The sequence below is a fragment of the Eleutherodactylus coqui genome, chromosome 6, assembly GCF_035609145.1.
Source record: "Eleutherodactylus coqui strain aEleCoq1 chromosome 6, aEleCoq1.hap1, whole genome shotgun sequence".
In the NCBI taxonomy this organism is placed as follows: Eukaryota; Metazoa; Chordata; class Amphibia; order Anura; family Eleutherodactylidae; genus Eleutherodactylus; species Eleutherodactylus coqui.
The window spans coordinates 43,908,224-43,934,021 of record NC_089842.1 but is presented as its reverse complement, the minus strand read 5'-3'; the positions used below and the strand labels follow the sequence as shown (position 1 = coordinate 43,934,021).

General features: G+C 44.4%; 1 protein-coding gene across 1 annotated transcript in view; it reads right to left on the bottom strand.

Annotated features, from left to right (window-relative positions):
- VPS13D (vacuolar protein sorting 13 homolog D) overlaps positions 1–25,798 on the bottom strand; it is a 244,587-nt gene that overhangs the window by 33,368 nt on the left and 185,421 nt on the right. The window contains exon 66 of the mRNA XM_066606699.1: positions 24,397–24,592. Within this exon, the coding sequence (XP_066462796.1) occupies positions 24,397–24,592 (196 nt within the window). The remainder of the gene's footprint in view (positions 1–24,396; positions 24,593–25,798) is intronic.

Sequence of the window (25,798 nt, the reverse complement as noted above, 5' to 3'; positions counted from 1 at the left end):
ACACAAGTTTGCGATGTTTTAAGTGAAGCATAGAGTCTAGATCACACAAGGTAATTATTCCCTGCTACTCATCATTGGTTAGACTTCATCTGGAATACTGTGTCCAGTTCTGGGCACCCCAATTTAAAAAAAGACATCGACAAACTTTAGCAAGTTCAGAGAAGAGCTACCATGATGGTAAAACCATGTCCTATGAGGAATGGTTAAAGAATCTGGGAATGTTTAGCTTGCAAATAAGAAGGCTGAGAGAACACTTGAAGGGGTTCTGTCATTAAAAAACTAAAATTCTATACTCGCCTATTCCTCCCCCCGTCACTCTACTTACCAGATATTATTCTCCCAGCTGCAGACCAGGAAGTGGGGTGTCACCTGACCCCCAGCTGGATGATTCTTCTGCTTCCTGCGGTGTTTCGTAAATTCACAGGCAGTCTCTTTCCTGCCCGGCAATGTACGCTACGTCACTAGATCACAGTCTGGCAGGGAGTGCCGAGCTATTGCAGAGACTGCTTATGTGTGCGGTCTCTGCAATATATCAGCACTCCTTCCTAGCTAGTAAACGCTACGCCACAGGTTCATGACCTTCACTGACCTGCAGAAAGAAGAATGCAAGGAATGCTTGCTGCATAACAAGGAGAAGAGAATCCAGACGGCTTGCGGTAAGCTGAACCGGAAGACTGGTTAAAATCAGTGAGGAGAAGATGCGGTAAGAAGTCTGTCTGTGGAGGAATAGGGGAGTATAATTTTTTTTTTATGACAAAACCCCTTTAATAGTGGTCTACAAATATCTGAAGGTTTGTCACAGATCAGAGGGATCAGCCAGGAAAGACTAGAAGCAATGAGATGAAACTGGCAAGGATTAGACACAGATTAGATATTGGAAAAACTTTCTGACAGCGAGGGTCATCAATGAGTGGAACAGGTTACCACAGGAGGTGGCGAGTTCTCCTTCAATAGAAGTGTTCAAGCAGAGGCCGGACAGACATCTGTCTGGCATGATTTAGTGAATCCTGCACTGAGCAGGGGGCTGGAACTGATGACCCTGGAGGTCCATTCCAACTCTACCATTCTATGATTTCCATAGCATTCAACCCATTGCTAAAATGTTGCAGTATGGTTGGTGAAAACACTCCATGTTAATGCGGCTTAAAGGAAGCGAATGGATGAAGAAAAAACACTCTTTTTTGCCCTAATTCTGGAAATCTCTTTAATACTGGAAGGAATAAGGAAGTTCAAGCTTTCATCATTTCTAATATTAATAATTCTACTCCCTCTAATTAAGACCCGGCTGATGTTCCGACTGTCAACCGCAACAGGATCGCACTGTCCCCGGCTGCTGTGCGTTAGTCACTCATCTGCATGTAAATAAGGCTTACTTTGCTCCGTTTGGGACAGCGTGTTCTGCCTTTGACAAAGGAAGAAAAATGACTGCAAGTCTGTCTAAATAATACTAAAAACATGTGTTTCTGAAAGGCAGTGAGAGACCGAAAATAAGCAATTGGGAATGACTGCGGAGAGGGTAGTAGATCTGGAGAAGGAACACACATGCTTGTCAGTGCTCTCACTGTAATTGTTATTGAAAGATGCCTTTTATGAATAGCTGGAGTGTACATTACATGCAGCGTGAGAGGGTTAAACAGCGCAGCCTCAACTCTTTATAAACTTTTGCCCTTTGGATGTGTACTTATTGGCTGCGGTACAAGTTTTCAGCTGTATAACACGCCTTAACTATATGGTTCAACTGCCGGTCAGGCTTAGGGGCTGGCAGTCAGCCAAACCGCAATCAACGTGACACACATATCCCACCCCCTTCTTATTCTCAGATCATCCTTGTGCTTTCTATCTCTGTTTCCAACCTATTTTCGCCCCCTTTCTTCACTTAAGGGTAAAAACACACAGACCCAACACTATAAAAGTTGCGATTACCGGCCACGGCCGGCCCACGCGGGCCTTCCTTTCTTTGACGAGTAAGCTAGAGATGTTTCAGTGGATTCTGAGGTCCCTGGTTCGGTTGACTCTACTTGATTATTCTTTGAAAGCTGAAAAGTTCAATAATAGGGCAACAGGAGAGGACACATATGAAACGCTATCCCAGCAGGCACTAGAATCCAATATACGGTCTCCCGTCTGGTCGTGAAAACAAAACATTCCGTCTAAATACGACGGTATTCTCATCATGAAGGCCGGTTATTGAGCTTATTAGATATGGGAGGCATGAGAACAGGGACTTAAATAAAAGCATCATTTAGTTGTTTAGTGTGGATGTTTGACTTGCTTTTACATCTACTATTGTGTCTTCATTTCCTGGTACTTGTAGCACCAACATATTTTGCAGCAGTGTAGATAGACTGCCATCACTCGCATCAGTCTGTCCCTGATGGAGTGCAGAATCCAATATCCTCATCACACATTAGGGTAAATCTGAGGTCAAGACGGGTGTCGTCTCTCCCAAAAAGCTTGTGGACACACTTAGAGGGTGAGTGGGTCGCGGGGAGGGGGGTGAAGACACCTGAAAAGTGGATGAGCAGACTTATAAGGCCATGCATGCTCCTCTGGATAATGTATGCAAATAAGGAAGATGGAACAATACCTCTGCAGCGCCAGGATGGCGGCATTCCTTCAAATCAACCAAGTAACCTACTACTATATTTGTGATACAAAACTGGAGAACCCTAAAGAATTAAAGGGATTTTCTCATCAACATATACAGGTTGACCCATTTGCTGGAAGCGGGGAAAAAAAATTGTCTCTTATCTCCAAGAGACAATTTACACATTTTAATGAAATTTGGTCAAAACATACTTTACTCAATGAGAATCAGGAACCTCTCATAACATGGATGTGTCCTCTGTTTGCAGTCAAGCATGACTGAACCTGACGCTTCATACTACCGAACGTTCTGGTAAGCATGTCCAGGGGTCTCTGCTGGACTTCCTACGGTGATGTTTTTTTCCTGTTCTTGGACAGTTTGCGGCTTATTCCAATGAACTTTCCCCTTGAGGAGGTAGCACAAGGGGAAAAAAATTCTGGTTGGGTCAAATTAGGTGACCATGCTGGCCAAAGTCCCTTAGAAATGATTTCATCCCCAAAAATACTTGGATCTCAGGCATGGTTGCATTGGAGGTGTGCCAAGTCACCAATGCCAATTTCTTGATCGTAGAATCACCACATACACCACTCTTGTCACAGTACTGTAAAAAAAAAAAATGGGACTAATAATTTTTTTCAGGATGAAGTGAGGTCTCAAGGATTTCGGGAGGATTTTTAGCAGCCCCATATGCACTTATTGTAAGAGTTTATATAGCCGGATAAGTGAAACTGTGTCTTGTCTGTAAATTATGTGAGATCAAGAACATTTGGATTGTCGGCAACAAGTGCTTCAAACCAATGGCAGTATACAAGGTGCTTTGTTTTCATTGGGACCTTTCAATCCATGCACCGCAGTCACACGAGCTTTCTCTGCTGCACTTTGGCACTTGCTTTTGCATGCCCCTATCAGACAATTTGCACCTTTTTTTTTTTTTAAATAGAGGTCAACAAGCTGTCTTTTAACATTCTTCACCATTTCTTGTACGATTTTCATCCTGCCTCCACCATGCACATCCAACACCGTTCCTGTTATTTCTGTACCACTTTCTGAATACATGACTTTGCTGGTGGCTTTCTGACTTTACATTTCTTCACAAATGTAATTTAACAGGACTTACCGGATCCGGTCCTCCAACAGGTGCGCACAATGAACACACGCGCTTGTAGGGCAGCACAGGCTCCTACTGACTACATGACTGAAGCAAAACGTGGCTTGACAACATGTTATGAGTAATTCCTGATTCTCATCGAGTAAGGCCCCCTGCACACGGGCAGAAATTCTGCGTTGGGATTTCCCGCAGAATTTCCGCCCGTGGAAGCTGCCATAGGATTGAGTTAGAATTAGAGATGAGCGAACGTACTCGTTTCAAGTAATTACTCGATCGAGCATCGCTATTTTCGAGTACCTGGCTACTCGGGTGCAAAGATTCGGGGGGTGCCGGGGAGCGGGGGATGGCGTGGTGGAGCGGGGGGTAGCAGTGGGGAACAGGGGGGAGCTTTCTCCCTCTAACTCTCCCCCCCATTCCCCTCTGCAACCCCCCACTCACCCACGGCGCCCCCCCGAATCTTTTCACCCGAGTAGAGAAGTACTCGAAAATCGCGGTGCTCGAGTGAAAAAGGTGCGTGGCCGAGTACGTTCGCTCATCTCTAGTTAGAATCAAAGAGCCGGAGCCACGGGAGAGGTGAGTGCCGCGCTGGTCCTTGCAGGGGCTCGGGTCGGGTCCCGCCGCAAGAATTCTCCATTTGCAGGCGGCTTAAGGTATGTTTTTACCAAATGTCATTAATGTGTTCATTAGTCTTGGAGTTATAGCTGATTTTTCCTGGCCTTCAAGCAAGTGGGACATCCTCTACTATTGACATGCCACCAATGTCCGAGTGGCGGTGGTCAGCTTAACATGACAGTGGGAACTACTACAATAATGCGGTAGCAGCATGAGGAAGGCGCCATATCACTCTGTCTCCTAGCCTTTTGAATGGTGACATTATTTACTATTATGGCCATCCATGAAACCACCTATGAAATCGGATATCAATCAAAGGGGATATATCATGATAGACATTGGTGGCATATGGCAAGGTTATGCCACCCATGTTCAATTGGCGGGGTTCAACTTTTGTAACCTCCAAAGATCACTCTAGTGACATTTCCCAATGTCTGTGATGAGACTTCTTTAATTAATGTGTAACCTTCAGTTTTGTATGTGCCGCATGAAACGGTAACAAGGAAGTGTCAACTGTAAAGCAAATGATGAAGGTTGTACAATAAAAGCTTGAATGACGTCAACAATTGTGCAAATAAAGATGCTAAATCTTCTCCATACATGTGACGTGATTAGATTACCGCTACGGCATGACCCAGATTAATGTTATAAGTTTGTTTTTCCAATTCCGTTTTAAAAGGCTTCACTTCAATGACTTAGATTGAAATCTTTCAATATGTTCTCTGTATGGAGGCTTTGACTGTCTTCAAAGTGAAGCAAAGTGTGGGGAGGGGGCTAGAGGAACAGGTCCTTGAGATACTCAATAAACAGGATTGCTAAGAGCACTTATGTAGATACTGCTCCAGGCTATGCAGTGATACTAAACAGAGGTCATCATTGGTGGGAAAGTTTAGTTGAGAACTTTCAGAGTTGTTTAAGCTACTTTTAGGTAGAGCACGCTTGCTGAGAAGGCCATACATACAAAGATAGGGTCGGTACTGTTGTATCTTGTCTCCACCAGAATAATGGGTGGAAAAATGCTTTGGCAGTCCTAAATTGAAGGACACGTCCCAAGCGGCTGCTGCAGATGTGCCCTCCTGAGCTGGACCTCCTGCCTCATTCTCACGGGCCCCACAAACACACATGCCGCTGGAAGGAGGGCCAGCAGGGACCCACAAACACATGCTGCTGGAAGCGAGCGGGGCCGGCCCTGAAGGTACGCTCACCTCCCATCCCTGCTGCCGTTGGCTTGCATTTGTGCAGTGGCTGAGACCCGAGCCGATACCCTGGGATTACCACTCCCGGCGCACGCCGCAGTCACTCTGTTTCCTGACTGGCGTCCAGAGCAGGGGGCATCCATGGGGGCCGACAAGCGCCTTCTCTACAAGCCACCGGCCCTACTAGCTAATGGGGACAGAGGAGGACAAGGAGGCCTTAGAACTTGAATGCACCTCGTAGTCTAAAAAAGGATGTCCACAGCTTTTGACTATAAATTAGTAAAAACTATGGCTATGGTAAGACAAAAATCGATAGGCCAATATTGGAATCTATGGTCAAGCTACAAGTCTCTGAAAGATCCTAGTCCATATCCTGACTATTGTGTTTCCCCCAAACTTTGTGAAAGTGTTGAGTGTGTAGATTTTAAAGTGCAGTAAGTGTATAATTGTCCTTTTACTCTTATCTACATCTCTATAGGTTATGCAAACAGATGCATATACACAGTCAAGTCATATTATGACTACTTCTAATTTCGACGTCAACAGCGCATAGCCCATGAAGGAAGAGATGTATCGTCTGCTGGCTCATTGAGTATATAAGATATGTGATAGGCTGTCTGCTCATATATCACTTCTTGTTGCAAAAAGGGGTGATTATTGGCTTTCAGTGCGTGAGTACAGACAGATACACTACAGTATCCTAAAAATTAACCTGGGGCTACCAGACGTGTGTCTAAAACTAAAGTTCAGTTAACCCAACTGCATATGGGGCTCTGAAGCAGATGGATGATCACAGCACTTATACTAACAAAGGTGCATCGGAAGAAAAGGCTTCAATTTAGACTAAAGTATCGGAATTGGACCACCACTGATTGGCAAAGGGCTGCCTTCTCTGACAAGCCACGTTGTCTGCTTCATCGAACGAATGGACGTTGGCGTGTCAGGCGAGAAACATCAGAGAACAACTATCCTGCAGCCACTACTGGAAGAACACAAGCTGGTGATGGCAGTGTTATATTTTAGGACATTTTTTGTGGCATTCTCTGGGCCGCCCATACATGTGGAAGACACTCAATCAATTTGGTTATGAATCCATCCTTGCAGATCATGTACACCATACATGCTGTCCTCCTTAGGGTAGATGGGATCTTCCAGCAAGACAATGCTATGTGTCACACGGCTAGAAATGGCCGACGGTTGTTGGAAGAGCACAACCAAGACTTCCAAGTACTTCCCTGGCCCCCTAATTCACCAGACTTGACCCCGATTGAACATGTGACTCCTCCCCCCACGCACCCTCCAGCAACTATAGGATGCATTGCAGTCAACGTATATCCAGATACCTGAGGCAACCTACCAGCACCTTACAGAGTCACCCCCAGCCTGTCTAGCGGCTGTCCACATGACACATGGTGGTTACTCTTGATATTAGCTCGTAGTTATAATAATTTGACTTGACCCTTTAAATGAATGCCGTTCTTTTCTCATTGAAGACAAAATCCATTGAACTACTTGTATAATCTCAATGGACAGGCTCATTCCTGGATCTGTGGAAAAAACTGTTGAACTTGTTCGGCTGGATCATTGAAGACGGACAATGGCAATACAGGATTTTGACCTCCAAATGTCCTGTTTGTGGTAGACTACTAACCAGCAAAATCATCTGGTCTGACAAGCTGGTCAGAGATCCAGACTATATTGTGTATATCGATATATGTGCGGATATAAAAACTGTGTTTTCTATTAACACGCGGCTCGTGAGGAAATCAACAAGCAGGAATGTAGGAGAACAATGTGACCTCTACCGTCAATATAGCACAGAAAGAAATATGCCTGGTGGCCTGAGCAGAATAGGACACCTTTTCCTGCTGATATGTCCTCAGTTTATTGCCAACAAACATAAAACAAAAAATAGAAGTGCCTTTTCATTAGTCTAAGGTTACGCAAATATTGTTTTCCTAAAAAGAATGTCGGTAATGACTGCGGTCCTTATTCCAGACCCGCGCCGCAACTGTGCGAGGGACAACAAACAGCTTGGAATCTATTTACTTAGAAAGCACATACCAAATTCTTCAGCACAATCTCCAGGTATCTCAAATGCATCAACTCACAGCGGGCGCCAATCACAACACTGGATACTTATGTCTCAACGCATCTAAACCTGTCCGCTATTATACAACGTGGAGCCGCCACAAAGATGGTCTGGGACAATGAAAATCTGATCAACGTTTACCGCTGAAGGTCAATAAAAAGTCGAGAGAGTGGTCTAGTAGAAAAAGAATGCTTATTAACGGAGTTCTCCCAAGATAGACTTTCATTACCTATCCTACGATTAGGTGATAAAGGTCTGATCAGCCGTGGGAGGGTGTGCAGCGAGTAGGGAGGATGGAACGGGACCAGTGTTCTCGGAATTGGTGGGACTCAGCAGTGAGACCGCTACCGATCAGACTTTTATCAACTATTCTATGGTTATGGATAACCCCTTTAACTGTAAAGCCCCCTGTCTACGGCAGTGATTTCGCCAACGCTTCCCATAGCATTGCTGTGGAAAGCGCCGACACCTGTCCATAAGCGGAGAATTATTGCGATTCTCCGCTCGCGGCGGGCAATTCACAGCCTATTAGACCGGCGGAGATTCGGCAGCAGCTCCTGCGCGGCGGCTCCCGCAGCGGAGCTTTGCCGCAGGATACCGCATCGCCCGTGGACAGTCGGCCTAAGATTATAGGACTATTTCTGCCTCAAATAAACTCACCTGCAAATACAACTCCCTTCGGGCTGACTCACAGGTGTGTATGTACAGGTATTTTTCACGCACATACAATATGCGGTACGCAGCAAATACACATGAACATGTAGATTTACTGCATATGTTAAAGCCCTATAGCCTGTGTTGGCATGTAATATGCACCAAAATAGGTCATGTTGTGGTCTTTTTGCTTTGTTAAGCCATGATAATAGACAAAAAAAATCTTCACACTCAAGGGCGCTCCATATCCCTGGGGATTACCAATTTGGTCCTTGAAAGGATATCTTGGGAACTGTGAGTGATGACCTACAACCTCAAACAGACCATACCCTAGTCATTTTAAATGGCCCTAGGTGATCTGTACATACAATAGACATGAGCAGATACAAACACTAGTCTTGTCTCTGTATGCAACTCCCAGGATGATGAATGTACGGTGGGTGGGTCATCCTGGGACCCATGGACATGGACGTAGCTATGTAAAAAAACGCAGCAGTGCCCTGAGCAACAGTCTGGTCCTCAGGAGGAGATGTTTTAATTAGTCGTACGATGAGAGACAGCTTAAAAACACAAAGCTCGTTGTGCCAAGATGTGCCACTCTTTGAGAACGCGGGGCTTGGGGATAATCGTCCAGCTCTGGGAACCGCCAGCAAAAAGTTGATTTTGCTTAGGATGCGGCAACCAGCCAGACATTTCTCTTGCAGCAAAAACGTGGTATTACAGGTTGAATATTTACATTAATGACCATCCTAAAATAACCGGACAATAGAAGTTCCTTGAGGATGGGAGGCGTTCTTACAGAGCGCTCTACATTATGGGATGTCTAGTGGTGTTTAGAACCAGGGATTCTGTTCTAAGACAGGATTTTTTTCCATCTACCCCCCCAAAAATTACGTTTAACACTACATTATCTGTATCGCAAAGTTGTGCCATTAAAAAATACAACTCGTCCTGCAACAAACAAGCCGTCATACGGCTATGTGACAAAAAAAACACATGTGATTCTTGGAACAGGATGGAAAAAAAGTCAAGAAAGGTTGCCTGGTTATTACGGTGCAAAATTATCATTTTACTAAGGGATTAAAAGGAAGCGGTCAACATGTTCTACCCTACTAATTACAGGAGTGTGCCAAGGGGTCACCGCAATTTCCATAAAGACCTTTGTTATACTTCCCTATGAAATCTTACCCTTGCAAATCATTTTTTAACCCTTTGCAATCCAATTTTGGATTCAGGGTTTCCTAGTGGGCTTTCTATTTCTGCCATTATACAATGGTGCCATCTGCTGGCTAGAGCCAGTACTGCGGCATGTGACATGCTGGAGAGGCCCCCAACAACAGAGCGGCCAGTAATCTACAGTAAGAATACCCTGCCGGATGTCTTCCAACATCAGAGCTGTACAGCCTTCAATCAGAATGTCTTTAGACGTCAGACAGTGGATTGGAAAGGGTTAAAATCTCCCACACTATAGGGTAATTCCCGCAGTCTGGTCCGGTGGGCAGGCATGTACTGACTCTTCTGGACGGAGTCTTTTGAAAAGCCCGTGCACCCCAGCTGCTGAGTACATATAGAGCCTTAAGCTTTTGCCTACGACCTGAAGGTTGCAAGTTCAATCCCAGAATTGGTTCAGGTAGCGGTCTCAAGGTTGACTCAGCCTTCCATCCTTCCGAGGTCGGTAAAATGAGAACCCAGCTTGATGGGGGGTAATAAATAATAATTACCTGAAAGCGCTGCGGAATAAGTTGGCGCTATACAGGTTGACTCAGCCTTCCATCCTTCCGAGGTCGGTAAAATGAGAACCCAGCTTGATGGGGGGTAATAAATAATAATTACCTGAAAGCGCTGCGGAATAAGTTGGCGCTATACAAAAATAACAAGATTTATTTTATTTTACCCAACGTCATCCATGCATGCGCCAGAAGAATGTGAACTGGCGCATGCACAGATGATGTATCCCTTTAGTGGGAAGAATCATTGTCTTCATCTGTGCATGTGCAGGTCCGCTACCTTCCGGCACAAACGTGGATGACATGGACATTCAAACGTATTGGTAAACTTAATTTTTGGGAGGGCGAATGGAAAACAAATCCTGTCTTAGAGCAGAATTCCTGGTTCGAAACACCACTAACCATCCCAGAATGCAGAGCGCTCCGTAAGAGCGGCTCCCAACATGGCGGAACTTCTTTTGGCATATTCCTGTAGTTAGTTGGTTTAGTAGGGTAGTAAATTCTAACAGGTTCCCTTTAAAACTGAAATATCTATGGGAAGTCATTACACAGCTTTTAATATTTCAACAAATGCTATTTCCATATTTTCTCAGAAAATCTAAAATGTCAATGTAAGAATTAAGGCGAGCCGCATTCCAGAGACCATGAAAATACGAAAAAAAATCAACTAGCATAAAATCTTATTAAACTAGAACAACAGAGACAGCGAGAAATAGACAAGGTGTTCAGGAATGTAGCAAGCATGCCGAATTAAGGGCACACAGCCAAGCAAACCTAAATCCAGCATGATCCAATATGAGAAGGCGTTACTTTAATATCCGTGTCGAGATTTCCATGCCATGTCATGACCGATACATGAAATGTTATACAGTTGTCATCCGGCCAAATGTCACACTTTCCCCTCTGTGATCTCCTATTCCAGGCTCTGAGTAATTCTCACCTGAGCTCTTTGTCAGTCTTGCAGATAGGATAATATTGTGTAAAGAGAAACACCTGCCACACAATTTATAGCTTTATTACAGGCATCCAGAGTACCTGAAACGTACATATACAGAGCTGCCAGGTGTGTGCTGCAATACCTCATTTATAAAAATCCACACATCTAATTTACTAAAGAGAGTCTCTTCTGAAACTTCCACCCCAACAAGGAATGACTGCACATCAACCCATTATGAACACAGACCTGGATTGATCAGGCCTCTACAACCTGTGCTTAAGGACCATCTATCTGTATGCATGCTTATGTAGCTGCAAGTTCAGAGCTCAATGAGAGTTCCTTGCAAAGTATAATCTATCATGCGACCCTTTCTCTTAATGTCTGGGGTCTCCTACCAAGATTGTACAAGCTGTAAAAAAATAGTTTGCAGAGGCTAGGCCCGGTCCTCAGGACAGGGTGTCCATAGAAATACCTATCCAGGGGTAAAAGATCTATCCAGTATTGCATGAGGGTATGAAGCATGACTGTTCCAGTGGTAGAATAATAGTGCATTTAGACACAAAGATGATCGCTCAAAAGATGGCTTTTGAGCAATCATTTTCCATGAAACTACTACTTGGTACTAATGCCTATTAGTACCAATTAGTAGCGTGTGAGCGGCCTGGAGCTGTATTCAGAGAACAGACCACCTGCTGTTCGCTGAATACATTCCCTTTGTTCTGCTGGTGAGGCTGACAGCTGAGACAATGTAATCAGCTGTTATCAGCGCTCCTCGGGCAGAGAACAGCGTGTGGTGCTGCTTATCAGCTGTTCTGCTGAACCATGGATTTCATGCTGAACTGAAATCAATCGTTTGGCAGAAAACTGAAAGATAGGCAAATTTACATGCAACGATTATCGCTCAAAAGATGGCTTTTGAGCGAATTTTGAGCGATAATCATTGTGTCTAAATGAGCCTTAACTGAACAGAGTCAATTTAAGACAAATTAGCATAAAAAATAATTTCTGACTGTAAAGGATGGAGACAAAAGCTCCTTTTAGATGGGCGGATTCTCACTTGCATGAGCGAGTGACATCGCTAGCTCGTTCGCTCTTGTGGAGCCTGTTTTAGACCGGCAGATCCATCGTTGACTCGTTCAACGAGAATCGTTCCGTCTTGCACATTTGTGATTGTAAAAGACTGAATGAGCGCTGCTTAAATGAAACGAGAAGCGAAAGAGCATAGAATAAAGGACGAATGAGAAGCAAACTATTATTGTTCGCTGTTCAGTGATGACTCTTGTTTAGACTGAATGATTATCGTTCACTTTCGCTTGTTGGAACGATTTTTTGCACGATAACTGTTCCGTCTAAAAGCACCCAAATGCAGGACTTGAAACTAAAAACTTGAGCTGGAATTGGGGGTGAGCAGCTCCTTGATGGCACCCTGAATGGTGACCGATATCTGAATGTTCTGAACACGACGGTGGATGAATGGCTCAATGATTTGCCACCGGCACAATGTTAATAGATTTGGTACCAGCATGATGGCGCTCCACCTCATCCCCGGAGTGACGCGTGTCAGAGGCTTGCAGCTTAGTTAGGAACCCGCTGGATTGGACAACATAGCCCATTTCCTTGGCCACCACGTTCCTCTGGATTTCCTTCTGCGTGGTCAATTTAAGGCAGCCGTCCATGACGGATACCCAGCAGCACCTCGTGATATTGGCGATCTGGAGACACTAATCTGAGCGGTCTGGGAGATGGTGACCCCAGAAATGCTACGTGCCGTCCATTTTGCCACGTTCAACCGCGCACATCTTTGTATAGCGGCTAATGGCGGTCGTTTTGAACACTTTCTGTAAGATCAGGGTGTTTTCCTGTGCCCGGAATTCCACTTTCCTACTCTATTAGGGAAACGGAAAAAGGGAATCCCCGCTGCCGAACGGCTCCATCTCAGACCGGAACCGAACAGCCTCAAACTGACCCATAGACTATAATGAGGCCCATTCAGATTCCGCTCAGCTGCCCGGCTTTTAGACAGAAGAATGAGCCCTTTTTTTTTACGGTATTTCGAGACGGATCAGCAGCGGAACCTCGGACCGAAGGTCCCAGTGCAGATGTGTACCCAGTCTAATAAAGCTCACCTTTCCGTTTCAAGTCCTATCGTTATCCTTTACAGTCAGAAATTGATTCTTTCTTATCCGAATTCGCCTTAAATTGACTCCCTTTTGTTATTTTAACGCTGCAAAGAGAACCTCCACACAAATATAACCTCCTGCAACGTTGGAAAGATCTCTCTTGCCCCTGAATGTCCACGGACGCCCTGTATAGGACCGGATTCACACGAGCGTGTCGGTGTAGTGCTTTCCACATGTGGGGAATACACTGTAGTAATCTCCCATGGGCGGCCATGTTACTGCTCACAAAAATTGCGTAAAATACGTGCGGAAGAAGAATCGCAGCATGTTCTATCTTGCCACGTATAAGGTGTGCAATCATGGCAAGATAGTACAGGGCGATGGGCAGCGAGATGCATGCTCTGATCACAGCAGGGTTTGGCCCCTGAGGACCGTTGTCAGGAACTGTACTGTTGGCTTAGTGGGTAATAAATTTCAACCAAACAATGAAAAATGAAACTGCATAGTAGAAACAGTACGTGCCGTACAAAGCAGTGACTATAATCTGATTATCCCAATGTGAATGACACAAGGTACAGTAGATGAACACGAGTTCTTTCCGCCTCTTGGCCCTAAAGTAGAATGTGTCGCTCGGCACAATGCGGCGGCCTTATTGAAGTGTCCTGAGCTCATCGGGATTGCATTGCATAAAGAAATGCAGATGTCTTGCAGGTATTTTGGCAAGTGCGCTCCTGAAATGTAGTTCCCCCGTCATGTGGGGTTACTGGCTGAACTCTGCTTGAACCTCGGCAGAATATCATTTACAGTACACACAAACAATTGCGCTATGATCACCTGCATCAGACTGAGGGTTCAAAGTAAGTTCGTGTCCCTGCGCACCTTTTATTCCCTTCCTTCAGAGCACATTTCCTGACAACAACCCGAGCGAGCGAGCCGCAGAAAGGAAACAGGACGGAGACCTGTGTTATACAGCGGCACCCGCGTCGGCCCAGGAGCAATAGTCATACCCGGACCCCAACTGTGCGGGTGATGATGTCATATCCAATATAATAATAGGGCATAGTCAGCTAGGTATACGAGGACTACATAGCTATGAACTGAGCAGAATTATTCAGTCTTTACTCCCCATCGGCCATTTCTATAGTGCTTCTGTTACACAGCATGGTGCGGGGGTTTATGGAGTGAGATTCACTAGTACGCTAATCAAAAGGAATATTTATATATCTGAATACTTCGTGGGGCTCCTTTGGCCCTAATGACATCAGATACTCTCCATGGCATACGTTCTACTAACATCTGATACATTTCAGATGGTATTTCCCTCAATTCATCCTGCAAATGTCCACTTTGAATTCCCTCATAACATACCTTAAAATGTGCTTTCCAAATCAAATGGGAAGATGGATCAATACCTCTGCAGCGCCACCTATTGTAAGGCAGCATTCCTGCAAGTCAATGTTAGACTTTTTAGACAAGCCTGGGAATTGTAAGCCAAGCCAGAATACCATAGGCAGACAGCTGTTTCGGGATTTTTGTCCCTCATCAGTGTGCAGTAGGTTTCTGCTTTCGCTAGTGAGAGGCCAATAGGTGGCGCTGCAGAGGTATCGTTCCATCTTCGCATTTGCATATTACCCAGAGGACCATGAATGGCCTCCTCACAGACCTTCTAGGTGCTCTCCTTAAGGAGAAATGATACCCTTTTTCACCAACATCTGTAGGCCTCCCACTAGTCAAGCCAGAAACCTACTGTACACTGAGGAGGGGCAAAAAAACCCGAAACAGCTGTCTGTGTATGGATTCTGGCTTGGCTTAAAATTCCCAGCCATCATCAAGACTTGTCTAAAAAGTCTGACATTGACTTCCAAACTCAAGAAACCCCTTTAAATTACAGTCTATGATCTCCTTTCCAACAGATAAACACAAGGCAGCAGGTTAAGAGATACCATGACCTCCAATGCCCCTGTGTAGGGAATCCTGAATAATTACGGGTTCTTTCTTTCCCAAACGGATTATTTATGTGGTGTTGAAGTGGAGTTTGTTTTATTTGAAGGTTATGTTTTAAGTACAGGGATCACATTTAGAACATGTGTTGCTTTTTAAAACATTGTCTCTTTCTCAGGAGAAATATCGCTCTTAAAACAACAACCTTAGAAGGCGTTGAAATAGTTTGGGATGAATTATATGGTTCTGGTGTGTTAGAATGTCTGAAGACAAGGTTCCTATCAGAGAGTCTTTCAACGGCTCCTGAGGTCTGAGTCATTAGGCACCTAATGAGGACATGGCAGGGTATTTGATGAATGCACATGCGTTACATTTTAAAGGTCCATGAGAAGGTCTAATCTGATGCTTTTCACACCCATTCTTGACATTCTGCAGCATCTCTCAAAACTGTGAAAATGTTTCCAGTCAACATTATTATCTCAGCTCTTTCTACTGTGTCCTTATGCACAAACTGCCCACTAAGTCTACATTATAGTTGGGGGAGCTACAGTTTTTTCTTGTGGAGACTGCCAAGTAGGCATGAGGAGACTTAAAAGGCCATGCAATGCTCCTCTGGGAAATTTGGCATGCAAATGGCAGATGTTACAATGCTTTAACAGCGTCACCAATGAGGAGGACAGATAGTGGTAGGTGAGTTGACCCCAGTAGGAAGTAAGGATTATGAAAAAGTTCTCAGAGGGAGGAAACCCTTACGGGAAAATTATATAGAGGCTATGTAATGTTCCTTTAGGCCTTATTCGCACGAGCGCTTTATTGTGACCATCTGAAGCATTGGATTTTGGTGCATTCGTTCAGATGGGCGATATTTAAAATCAGTCGGCCGGAGGAGATAGCACATATGTTGCCAAATCTGGCGACTGATTATACATGTGGTCGGAAAAGATTGGTCTTGCCCTATCTTTGACCACGAACAGCCGGCAGCTCCCATAGAAGCCTAAGGGAGCTACCGACAAAGGAAGGGGTGGGGGGAGGGAGTTTAGCTGTGCTAGTGCTGCTAAACTATGTCAGAATGATTTCTCCATGGCCTACGGAAATCCAGGCTGCAACGTATATACGCCGCAGCAAGACGTGTGAACCGAACGCGTGGAAAAAAAAGCTGCAGCATGCTCCATTTTCTAAGATTTCCAGTACGAACGGCCGCCATTGAAGTCAGTGGAAGCCGTCCAATCCACGACACGCCCACAGCTGAAAGCATGAGATTTAAAAAAAAAAAAGCATGGCGCATGTGCGCGGCGGATGCCGAGCGCATCCACCATGCAGAAGAAAGAATCATAGAATAGTAGAGTTGGAAGGGACCTCCAGGGTCATTGAGTCCAACCCCCCTGCTCAGTGAAGGATCACTAAATCATCCCAGACAGATATTTGTCCAGCCTTTGTTTGAACACTTCCATTGAAGGAGAACTCATCACCTCCTGTGGTAACCTGTTCCCCTCATTGATCCCCCTCACTGTCAAAGTTTTTTCTAATATCTAATTTGTGTCTCCTCCCTGTCAGTTTCATCCCATTGCTTCTAGTCTTTCCTTATACAGATGAGAATAGGGCTGATCCCTCTGCACTGTGACAGCCTTTCAGATATTTGTAAACAGCTATTAATTTTTGCAAGCTAAACGTTTCCAGATTCTTTAACCGTTCCACTTTTTTAAAGTGGGGTGCCCAGAACTGGACACAGTATTCCAGATGAGGTCTGACTAAAGAAGAGTAGAGGGGGATAATTACCTCACATGGTCTAGACTCTATGCTTCTCTTAACACATCCCAGAATTGTGTTTGCCTTTTTGGCTGCTGCATCACATTGTTGACTCATGTTCAGTCTATGATCTATTAGTATACCCAAGTCTTTTTCACATGTGCTGCTGCTTAGCCCAATTCGTCTGATTCTGCATGTGCTTTTTTCATTTTTCTTGCCCAGATGTAGGACTTCGCATTTCTCCTTGTTAAATATCATTTTGTTAGTTGCCGCCCACCGTTTAAGCTTTTCTAGATCTTTTCGAATACTCTCCCTCTCTTCCCTAGTGTCAGCTTCCCTCCTAGCTTTGTGTCGTCGGCAAATGTGATCAGTTTCCCATTAATTCCCTCCTCCAGATCATTTATAAAAATGTTGAACAACACTGGGCATAGGACAGAGCCTTGTGGTAGCCCACTTGATATATTCTTCCACTTGGATGTGCAGCCATTTAAGACCAGGCTTTGAGTATGATCACTTGAATTCACCTAACAGTTGCCTTGCCAATCCCATATTTAATCATTTTTTCAATAAGTATGGTATGAGATACTTTGTCAAATGCTATACTAAAGTCAAGATATAGTATATCCACCGCATTTCCCTGATCAACCCAGTCAGTGATTCTGTCATAGAAGGAAATTAGATTCGTCTGGCATGACTTGTTTGTTACAAACCCATGCTGGCTCTGGTTAATTTCTCCATTTTCATCCAAGTACTTGCATACATGCTGGTTAATAATTTGTTCAAAGATCTTTCCTGGTATAGAAGTCAGGCTCACAGGCCTGTAGTTTCCTGGATCCACCTTCTTCCCTCTTTTAAAGATAGGGACAACATTTGCCCTTTTCCAATCTTCTGGGACTTCTCCTGTTCTCCAGGAATTTTCAAAGACTATGGTGAGTGATTCAGCAATTACTTCCGCTGCTTCCTTTAGTATCTTAGGATGTAATTCATCTGGACCTTGAGACTTGAATTCATTTAAATTAGCTAAGTGTTCCCTCACCATCTCTCGGCTTACAGATAGCCTGCATTCTTTTATTCCCCTAATAGCACAGGGAAGATCAGTTGATGAGCCCTATTCTCATTTGCACAAGGCAAGACTAGAAGCAATGGGATGAAACTGAAAGGGAGGAGACACAGATTAGATATTAGAAAAAAACTTTCTGACAGTGACAGTGAGGGGGATCAATGAGTGGAACAGGTACTATGTCTGGGTGATGTGTAAATATTTATTCCCCATTTTCTCTTCTAAAATGGGTGTGCGTCTTTTCGTCCGGTGCGTCTTATAAAACGAAAAATGCGGTACATAGACTTGGTATTGCCGTAGGTGTACTGTACCACAGAATACAGTTATGTCTCTTTTTCCACAGTGTATGTGCCGTAGAACCAAAACCACCCATCCCCCCCCCCAAAAGGAACATTTGTGTTTCTTTCCATTTCCCTTTTCTTAGAAATTTTCAGAACTTTCTCAGTACCTTATATGGTAAATCAAAACAAACAAGCCCTCAGACAGCTAAGTTGATGGAGAATTAAAAAAAAAAAGTTATGATTTTTTTGTGAGAGAACACAGAAATGAATAAAATGGCCTGGTCTTCCAGAGGTTAAAGAAGAACTAATTTCAGCTTACTGGAACAGGCTGTCATGTTTGTGTATCTGACCCATTATATGACTTGCATCCTACATTTATCACCAGTTTTCCCTTTCTGTAGACCATTTCTAATTGTCCGTTGTCCTTGAATTCCCCTCCAGAGTGGGTGTAGACTAGATGTGGGGTTGCCTCACATGCACTGTACACATGGAGGAGATTTACTAAGATTAATGCGCACGGATTCTGGCTGAATTTGCAGTAAAATTATTACGGTGTGTTTTAGGGCCCTTTTAAATAGGCCGATAAATCGTTCAGATTCTTGCATCCGGTGGGAATCTGAGTGATAACTGTTTAGTGTAAAGGCATGCCCCGAATGAACGATGGATGAGAATTCATTCCCTTCTCTTTCTTCGTTCAGCTTCTGCATGCAGAAAACCAAACCTAATCGCCCCGCAAACAGGTAGTTATTCACTTATGAATGATGGCCTGTTCACTATGAATGAATGGGGAATGAACCTCGGTGCTCCGCCTCCACTCACTAGGGATGATCGTTCCTGTGTAAAAGTATTGCTGGGACGACCTGTTGGGCATCTGCAACTGACAGGGCGTCCCATGTAAAAGGACCTTAGTCACATTTTGCCCATTTCTTTAAAGCCTCTCATATCTCCCTATCAATGGCATGCCCATCTACCCATAATTTTATATATATACGTATTTTCTTAAATGAGAGGCAACATTTAGACACGGTCCAGTAAACGGCCTTTATGTTCCAGAAATGTTTCTTATTGTGCACACACTTCTGTGTACACATTGCCAAGATTACGTTCTAAGTCAATATTCGACAGGGGGGAAGAAGAAGAACCTCTCCACGAATAAGCCTCTCAGTTGGCGTTAAGTATTTTCTTCCATCTATACAGAGACAACTCTTAGACGGTTGCCAAGATTTAAAAGGTTTTTTCCCTACTTCTTAGTCTAAAAGGTAAATTGACTTAGATGTGGATTATCCCCAATGTGGCATATACAGGGCTGTGCAGTCTTTATTTCAAGGAGTAGTCCAGGATTGTGTATATATATTAGATAAGTGAAAGTTGTATGTATTGTATTACGGTAAAATTACATTGTAGAAAGGTCTTCTTGGCCCCTAAGGTCTACCTACAGTATCTCCTTCCCTGTACAGTCTATCAGAAAGACAGAGTTAAAGGGATTGTCCAGTTGCAAACTACTGATGGGCCTATCCGAAAAGTTAGGCCATCAATAGTAGATTGGTGGGGGTCCCTCCTACAGGACCTCCGCTGATTAGCTGTGTGTTAGGCTGCTGTGCTCATGCACTGAGCTGAATTCTGCAGGAAGCAGACAGTCAGGCTTGGTTTTGCAGATAAAGTTTCTATTCATTTCAATGGCTACTTGGCGTGCAATGCCAAACCTGGCCACTGCAGTGGGAATGGAGCTGTCTGCTTCCTGCAAAAAACAGCTCAATGTATGATCACACTGGTCTGGAAAACAAGAGGATTCCAGGCAGTGAACCTCTGCTAATCTATTATTGATGGTATATCCTCCAGATAGGTCAATCAATAGTTTTCAACTGGACAACCCCTTTAAGGCCCACCACACACGGAGTTTAGCTGTCTAAACCTGCCAAAATCGGCAGAGCCAGATAACTCTCTAATGTGTACCACCAAACAGGTTTTGTTCACCAAAAGATAAGCCTCCGTTAGAGTTCTCTAGCTGCAGCTTACCACCCAAAACACACAAGTTAGTGTGTATGGCGGATGAACAATCGTTCGTCTGACAGTTGAAAGTATACGGGGAGCTTTAGCCTGAAATATACCAGTCTATGGACTCTTGTGCTCCTGCACAGTCTGTCCCAATGCTTTACACTGCACGCCTGCTTGTTCATAGTGGCTGAACCCCACCGAGAAGTCAGTAAATGATGGCGGTAGGGGCAACAATTTCCATTACAGCATGTTCTGTGGGGTTGTGATCTCTGGTAATGTTTTCTCCACCTACAAGGTGTTATACAGGGCTGGTCTCATTTAGCCAACTCTTTTCCATATGTCCTAGTGGGGGATATAGATGTCGAATAGGACAATCATTCTGTTGGGACGCCTTTTAGAAGCCCGAGGAGAGAGACTATTAGCAGTTTACCAGCTCCAGCAGACCTGGCCCATCCATGTATTATATTCACGGCCCCGTTAATTTGATTGGCTACCATGTAATACTATAATTACCCTACAGGGGTCGCTGCAGGAATTGTATGCCTGGCTGTAATATCATTCAACAATAGTGGGAGGAACTCAAAAGCCGGAAACCACGGAGATCAGCCGATCAATGATCAGGTTTCTATTCATAAAGGGGTTTTCTGCCTGATGGTAATGAAAATACCGCACAGCAAAATGTACCAAATATTAGAATTTTACGGTCAATAACATTTTGCAAAACAGTAAAAAAAATAATAAAAATTAATTATTATATACATACAGAATCAGAAAACATGGCTGAATCATGTTGTCCCAAGACAGTTATTCTATTCCAGAAAACATTTTATTTTTCCACAGGAACTAAGAAGGTTTCGTCCTCCGGCTGTAATGAGAAATGGATTGTTCTGGGCTTTGGAGGGTTGGGGAGTATTTAAGAGTTCAGCCAAACAGAAGGAAAAGTCCTTTCATGAATAATGAGCCTTTAGAAGCCTTAGAAAAAGCAAAGTGTTAATTGTGAACTATAGATATCACCCAGCTTTACTGGTGCCGAATTTACAGCCCTTGCCATAAAGCTGATGCCAGCCACGCTAGGCCATAAATAAGACTTTGGAAGGTAACGAGAACAGAAGAGGCTTTGTGATCTTGACCACAACTGGTTTGCATTAGGTGGATGGGGTACTACGAACCTTCTTCAGTCTACAAGTGAAGAGACAACATAGAGTCTGACCATCCACTATTTGGTCTTATGTCCTGCTGTGCGGACCGGACACTTCTACAGTCTAGCACACTAAGTAAAACTGCGGGGCGTTAAAGAGAATTACAAATAAAACCTTAATACGAACCCCCGGTTCATGGCGGGAACGGAATGGTGGTTCACATTTGTGGCCACTGCTTCCTGTGATAGCCGAGCACAGTGCTTCACTATCTCCATCAGCCCTATAGAAGTGATGAACAGTGGTCACTATTCATCTGGTGGACTTGGGGTCACACAATCTCATGATCATAAAGGGTCCCAGCAACTGGACCCTTCTGCAATCGATCATTTACCACTTATCCTGTGTACAGGTGATAAATCATTTTCGTGCGTCAATTTCTTGAAGTGATTCTGCCTGGCAGGTGGATGTCAATCCACATTGCCACAAACCGGTTGGGCTTTGGGCTGAGGAGACAGCGCACCTGGGGAACCTCAGTTTTTACCCTTGACCCCTCCAAACAGGCTATAGTCTTTGCTGCGGGCTCCCCAAGTCATTACTTGCACACATACTCCCGGAAGTGTGGCAGCTGAAGTTGCATAGGGCCGAGGCGCGGTCCCTGGTGGTGTAAACAGGAACTTACCCAAAGACATAGCAATAGTCGGGGGTGGCAGTACGGTAGCAACAAGGTTCAGGCAGAAGATAAGAGCAGGCAGAGAGCAATAATGAAGTCCATAACGTGGGGGTCACCAGCCGGGCCCAGGGTTGGATTCTGCTGTGAAACCTGACCCAACCGTGTGCAGCCTAATGTCACACATAATATCCATTTACCACTGCACAGGTAAAGTGCAACAAAAATGCACCCTAGGTCAATCCTTCTTACCTACAGTACATTTCATTTAACCCAAGGTCTGCCATACTGCATAAGGGCCAATGTCCACGGGCGGATTTTAATGAGAAAACTTGCAACTCTAGGCGCCCATAGAGATGCATTAGCATCCGCAAAACAATTTGGAGCATGTGAATATGATTTTTTTTCTCGGCGTGTGGATTGCATGCGCGGGAAGAAATCGCAGCATGGTCCATTTTTCTGCGGATCTCGAGGGATAGCTTCCATTGAAGTCAATGGAAGCCGTCCTATCCGCGGCACACCAGCAGCTGCCATTGTGGACGTGCCGCGGATCTGAGTGCTGAAGAAAAAAGATCCGTCCGGTCCGGAGGAGATCTGCGCTGGAGCAGGACAGGTAAAAAAATGTATTTTTCTGTCCATGTCTGCGGGCATGGCGGGATTTGGCGTGCCCATGGACATTGGGCCTAAGATATCGCATTGCAACCGGTGTTTCACAAACCTATGAAGCCCCTGGTATCAATAAGAACCACCCCCGATATTGCTGGGAAGGCCGTTTTATAGGTGGTTGGGCAGATTCTTGTGTGTTTTATTTGAACCACATTTTTTGTTTATTTTTTATTTTACTGCTGTGAGGTTTACGTTGCTGCCAAATAAACAAATGCAGAAAACGTGCGAGAACCAGACGATTTTCCACTGTAAACTTTGTACTCTACTTGACTCTGCTGTGGAATTTCAAAAGTGGGTTCTCGCTTTCAGCCGGGGCCATGTTTGTGACTTGAAATGCTATTTATGTTAAAAATTTTGTGTGACATTTTGTAGGCCCTGTGGGCACTTTATAAATCAAGCTGTTAGAAAACAAGAAAGGCCTGGCAGCGTCGGCCTTCTGTGAGGGAGAACAAAAAATGACCGTGGCTTGACAAACAGCGAGCGGAGCCAGCAAAGAGTCATTTGGAGCAGCATTAGAATTGGATTCCAAACCACACATAGCTGAGGAATGAACAAATGCCCCGGGGGATTATGGCGCAGCTCTGCCAAATGAAGTTAAAACACTTTGTTGTCCTCTGTTTCCCACCTCCCCGTAGGATCCTGCAGCCATTTAGATTTCTCGTTCCTCCTCAATGAATGCATGTGTGTGGTAAATATATACAAGGATGTATACGGAGAGATCGCAGAGCGAATACACGGTTGTCATAATTGAACTGTCTCTAATTGTATCTCTGCCTCAGCAAATGGATCTCTAATATGAAGCTTACCTATGAAATCGTCATTCGTAAAATCACTTGGCCTAAAAGGGTTCGTCACCTATATACAATCCATAGAGGATGCAATGGACATCTATGGAACCATTAAGGTGGAGTTCCTGACCCGCTTTGATCATTTACGGTCTATAGAAAATTCGATCCAAGAGGGGATCAATAATGTAACGGTTTTTCCAGTAAACAAATGAAGGTGGTCCATGAATTAGAAGGGTAAAACCAGCCAACAGATTTAGGAGATCTTGGGATCATCCCCTCCCCCCCATCTACTGTCGACAAGGATCCAGTTGTTTAGATTTTTCCACATTGTTATTCTACACAAAGAGGCAGAACACACAAGTATAAGTTCACCGCTTGGAAATGTGTATTCGTAACGCATCGGGAACCCCCCCCCCCCGAGATGTAGGATGACGTTCCGTATCTGTGTGCCGAGCCCCGCAGTGTGACCTCTTGGATCAGATGTTAATTGTGTTGGTATTGAGTTGTTTGAAGTGTTGGTTGAGGTCTTTAGGCACTGATTACCACTGGACCGCCACTGCTGTTTGTACTAGAGACACTCTATTTCGATCTTTGGCCGGCTGCACACGGACAGGTTTGCACTGTGGTATCCGAAGCGTGCATCCGCCTCCGGGTTCCACAGCAAATACCTTACATAGCATTCTACGGAAAAGTGCTTTTTTCTGCACAAAAGCGCAAATCAATTCTGATTTTCCGCTTGTGGAAAAAAGAAAAAAAAAAAATCGAAGCATGCTCTTTTTTTTTGAGCAGATTCCGTGCAAACGTCTTCCATTGAAGTCGATGGAAGCCGTCCAGCCCGTGAGCCCTTACGCAATAGACATTGTGGAAAGGATGCAGATTCTGTGTCAATGCTAGCGATGACATGGGAAAAGCAGGGGTTTAAAAAAATTAATCTGTACTAAACATGCCCGACGGCAAGATTTTTCCATTACTTGGGAAGGGCTCTCCTCAAATTTAGAGATAGAAGATGACTACAGAACAGACTAGGGAGTCAAAATACTAGACAGGTGGAACAGTGTGAACAAAGCCGTGGGCACTGACCTGTGCCCGCTGAGGGTGGCCGTATCTCTGACAGCTTGAGCCGTTTCTGAAGCAAAATCCAAAGCGCCTGCAACAGGTTTGGTGACGGTTCCAACTAAACCTTTTCCTAAACCGGAGATGAAACCGCTGACACCACCTTCATTTTTAACACCTTCCACGGTGGAGGTGATCACACTCGTCAGCCCACCAATTATTCCTAAAGAGGGGGGAAAAAAAAGAATTGTATCATTAAAGTTGCTTGTAAGTAAGTTCATAAAACTTAATTCATACTGGACTTCTTTATCTCACGCCTCATATACTAGCATCTCCGCTATGAGTTCCTGAAGACAGACTCCACAATAGAACACTTAGGACTTATGTACACTGTCCTACAAAAAGTCATTGGACAATTGAGTAAGACTGAAAAGGAGTACTTATTTACATATGCTAATTCTCAGTAGGACCTCCTCTGGCCCTAATGACATCGGGGACTCTCTATAGCATACTTTCTACTAATGTCCGGTGCGCTTCCGCTGGCGTTTCCCTCCATTCATTTTGCAAATGTTTGGTGAGTTCTCATAAAAATGCGTTGGCCTGTCTACAATGGTGCAAGAAGCATAGTCATAGGATAGTTGTACAATGGAAGAACGTTTTATGGAGTGACGGATCACTCTGCTCCATCTTCAAATCCGATGGATGTATCTGGGTGAGTAGGACTCCTGGGGAAGGCATTTTGCCTGAGTTTGTTGTGCCAACAGGTAAGTATGGCAGGAGTTCTGTTACGGTCGGGGGATGTTTTACGTGGCATGTCTCGGTCCGTTGCTTGTACATGGAGGTGAACCTTGACACTCTAGACAATAATGTGCTGCCAACAAATATGGCAATACTTTCAACAAGACAACGCGCCTTGTCACAAATCAAACGGTGCTCTACGTTGAATTGGGGATATGGGTGTTCCATGATTGGAACAGTCTGCATAACCTGAGTCCCGACCTGAACATTTTCTGGAACATAGGGTCAGGAAATATGAACATCATCAATCTTCTTTGATAGAACTCGCTAGAGATTTGCAGGATGAATGGAGAAAAATATAAGCTGAAGCGTATCAGATGTTAGGAGAAAGTATGCCACAGAGAGTATCCAATGTCATTAAGGGTCAAAAGAGCCCCACTAAGTGTTATCATATGTAAATAAATACTACTTTTGATTCTTACTCAGGTGTCTAATTACTTTTGGTAAAACAGTGTATATGTCTATGATACCAGCTAATGGCCCTTTTACGTGAACTGAGAATCTCAGATTCTCGTTTGCCCGATGGAACGGGTTTGTGACGTCATCACCAGCTTGTTTGCACTCATGCAGCTCGTTTAGACTGCAAGATTCTCGATGCGTCTTGTTGAGAATAGTGCAGTACGCGGACGCT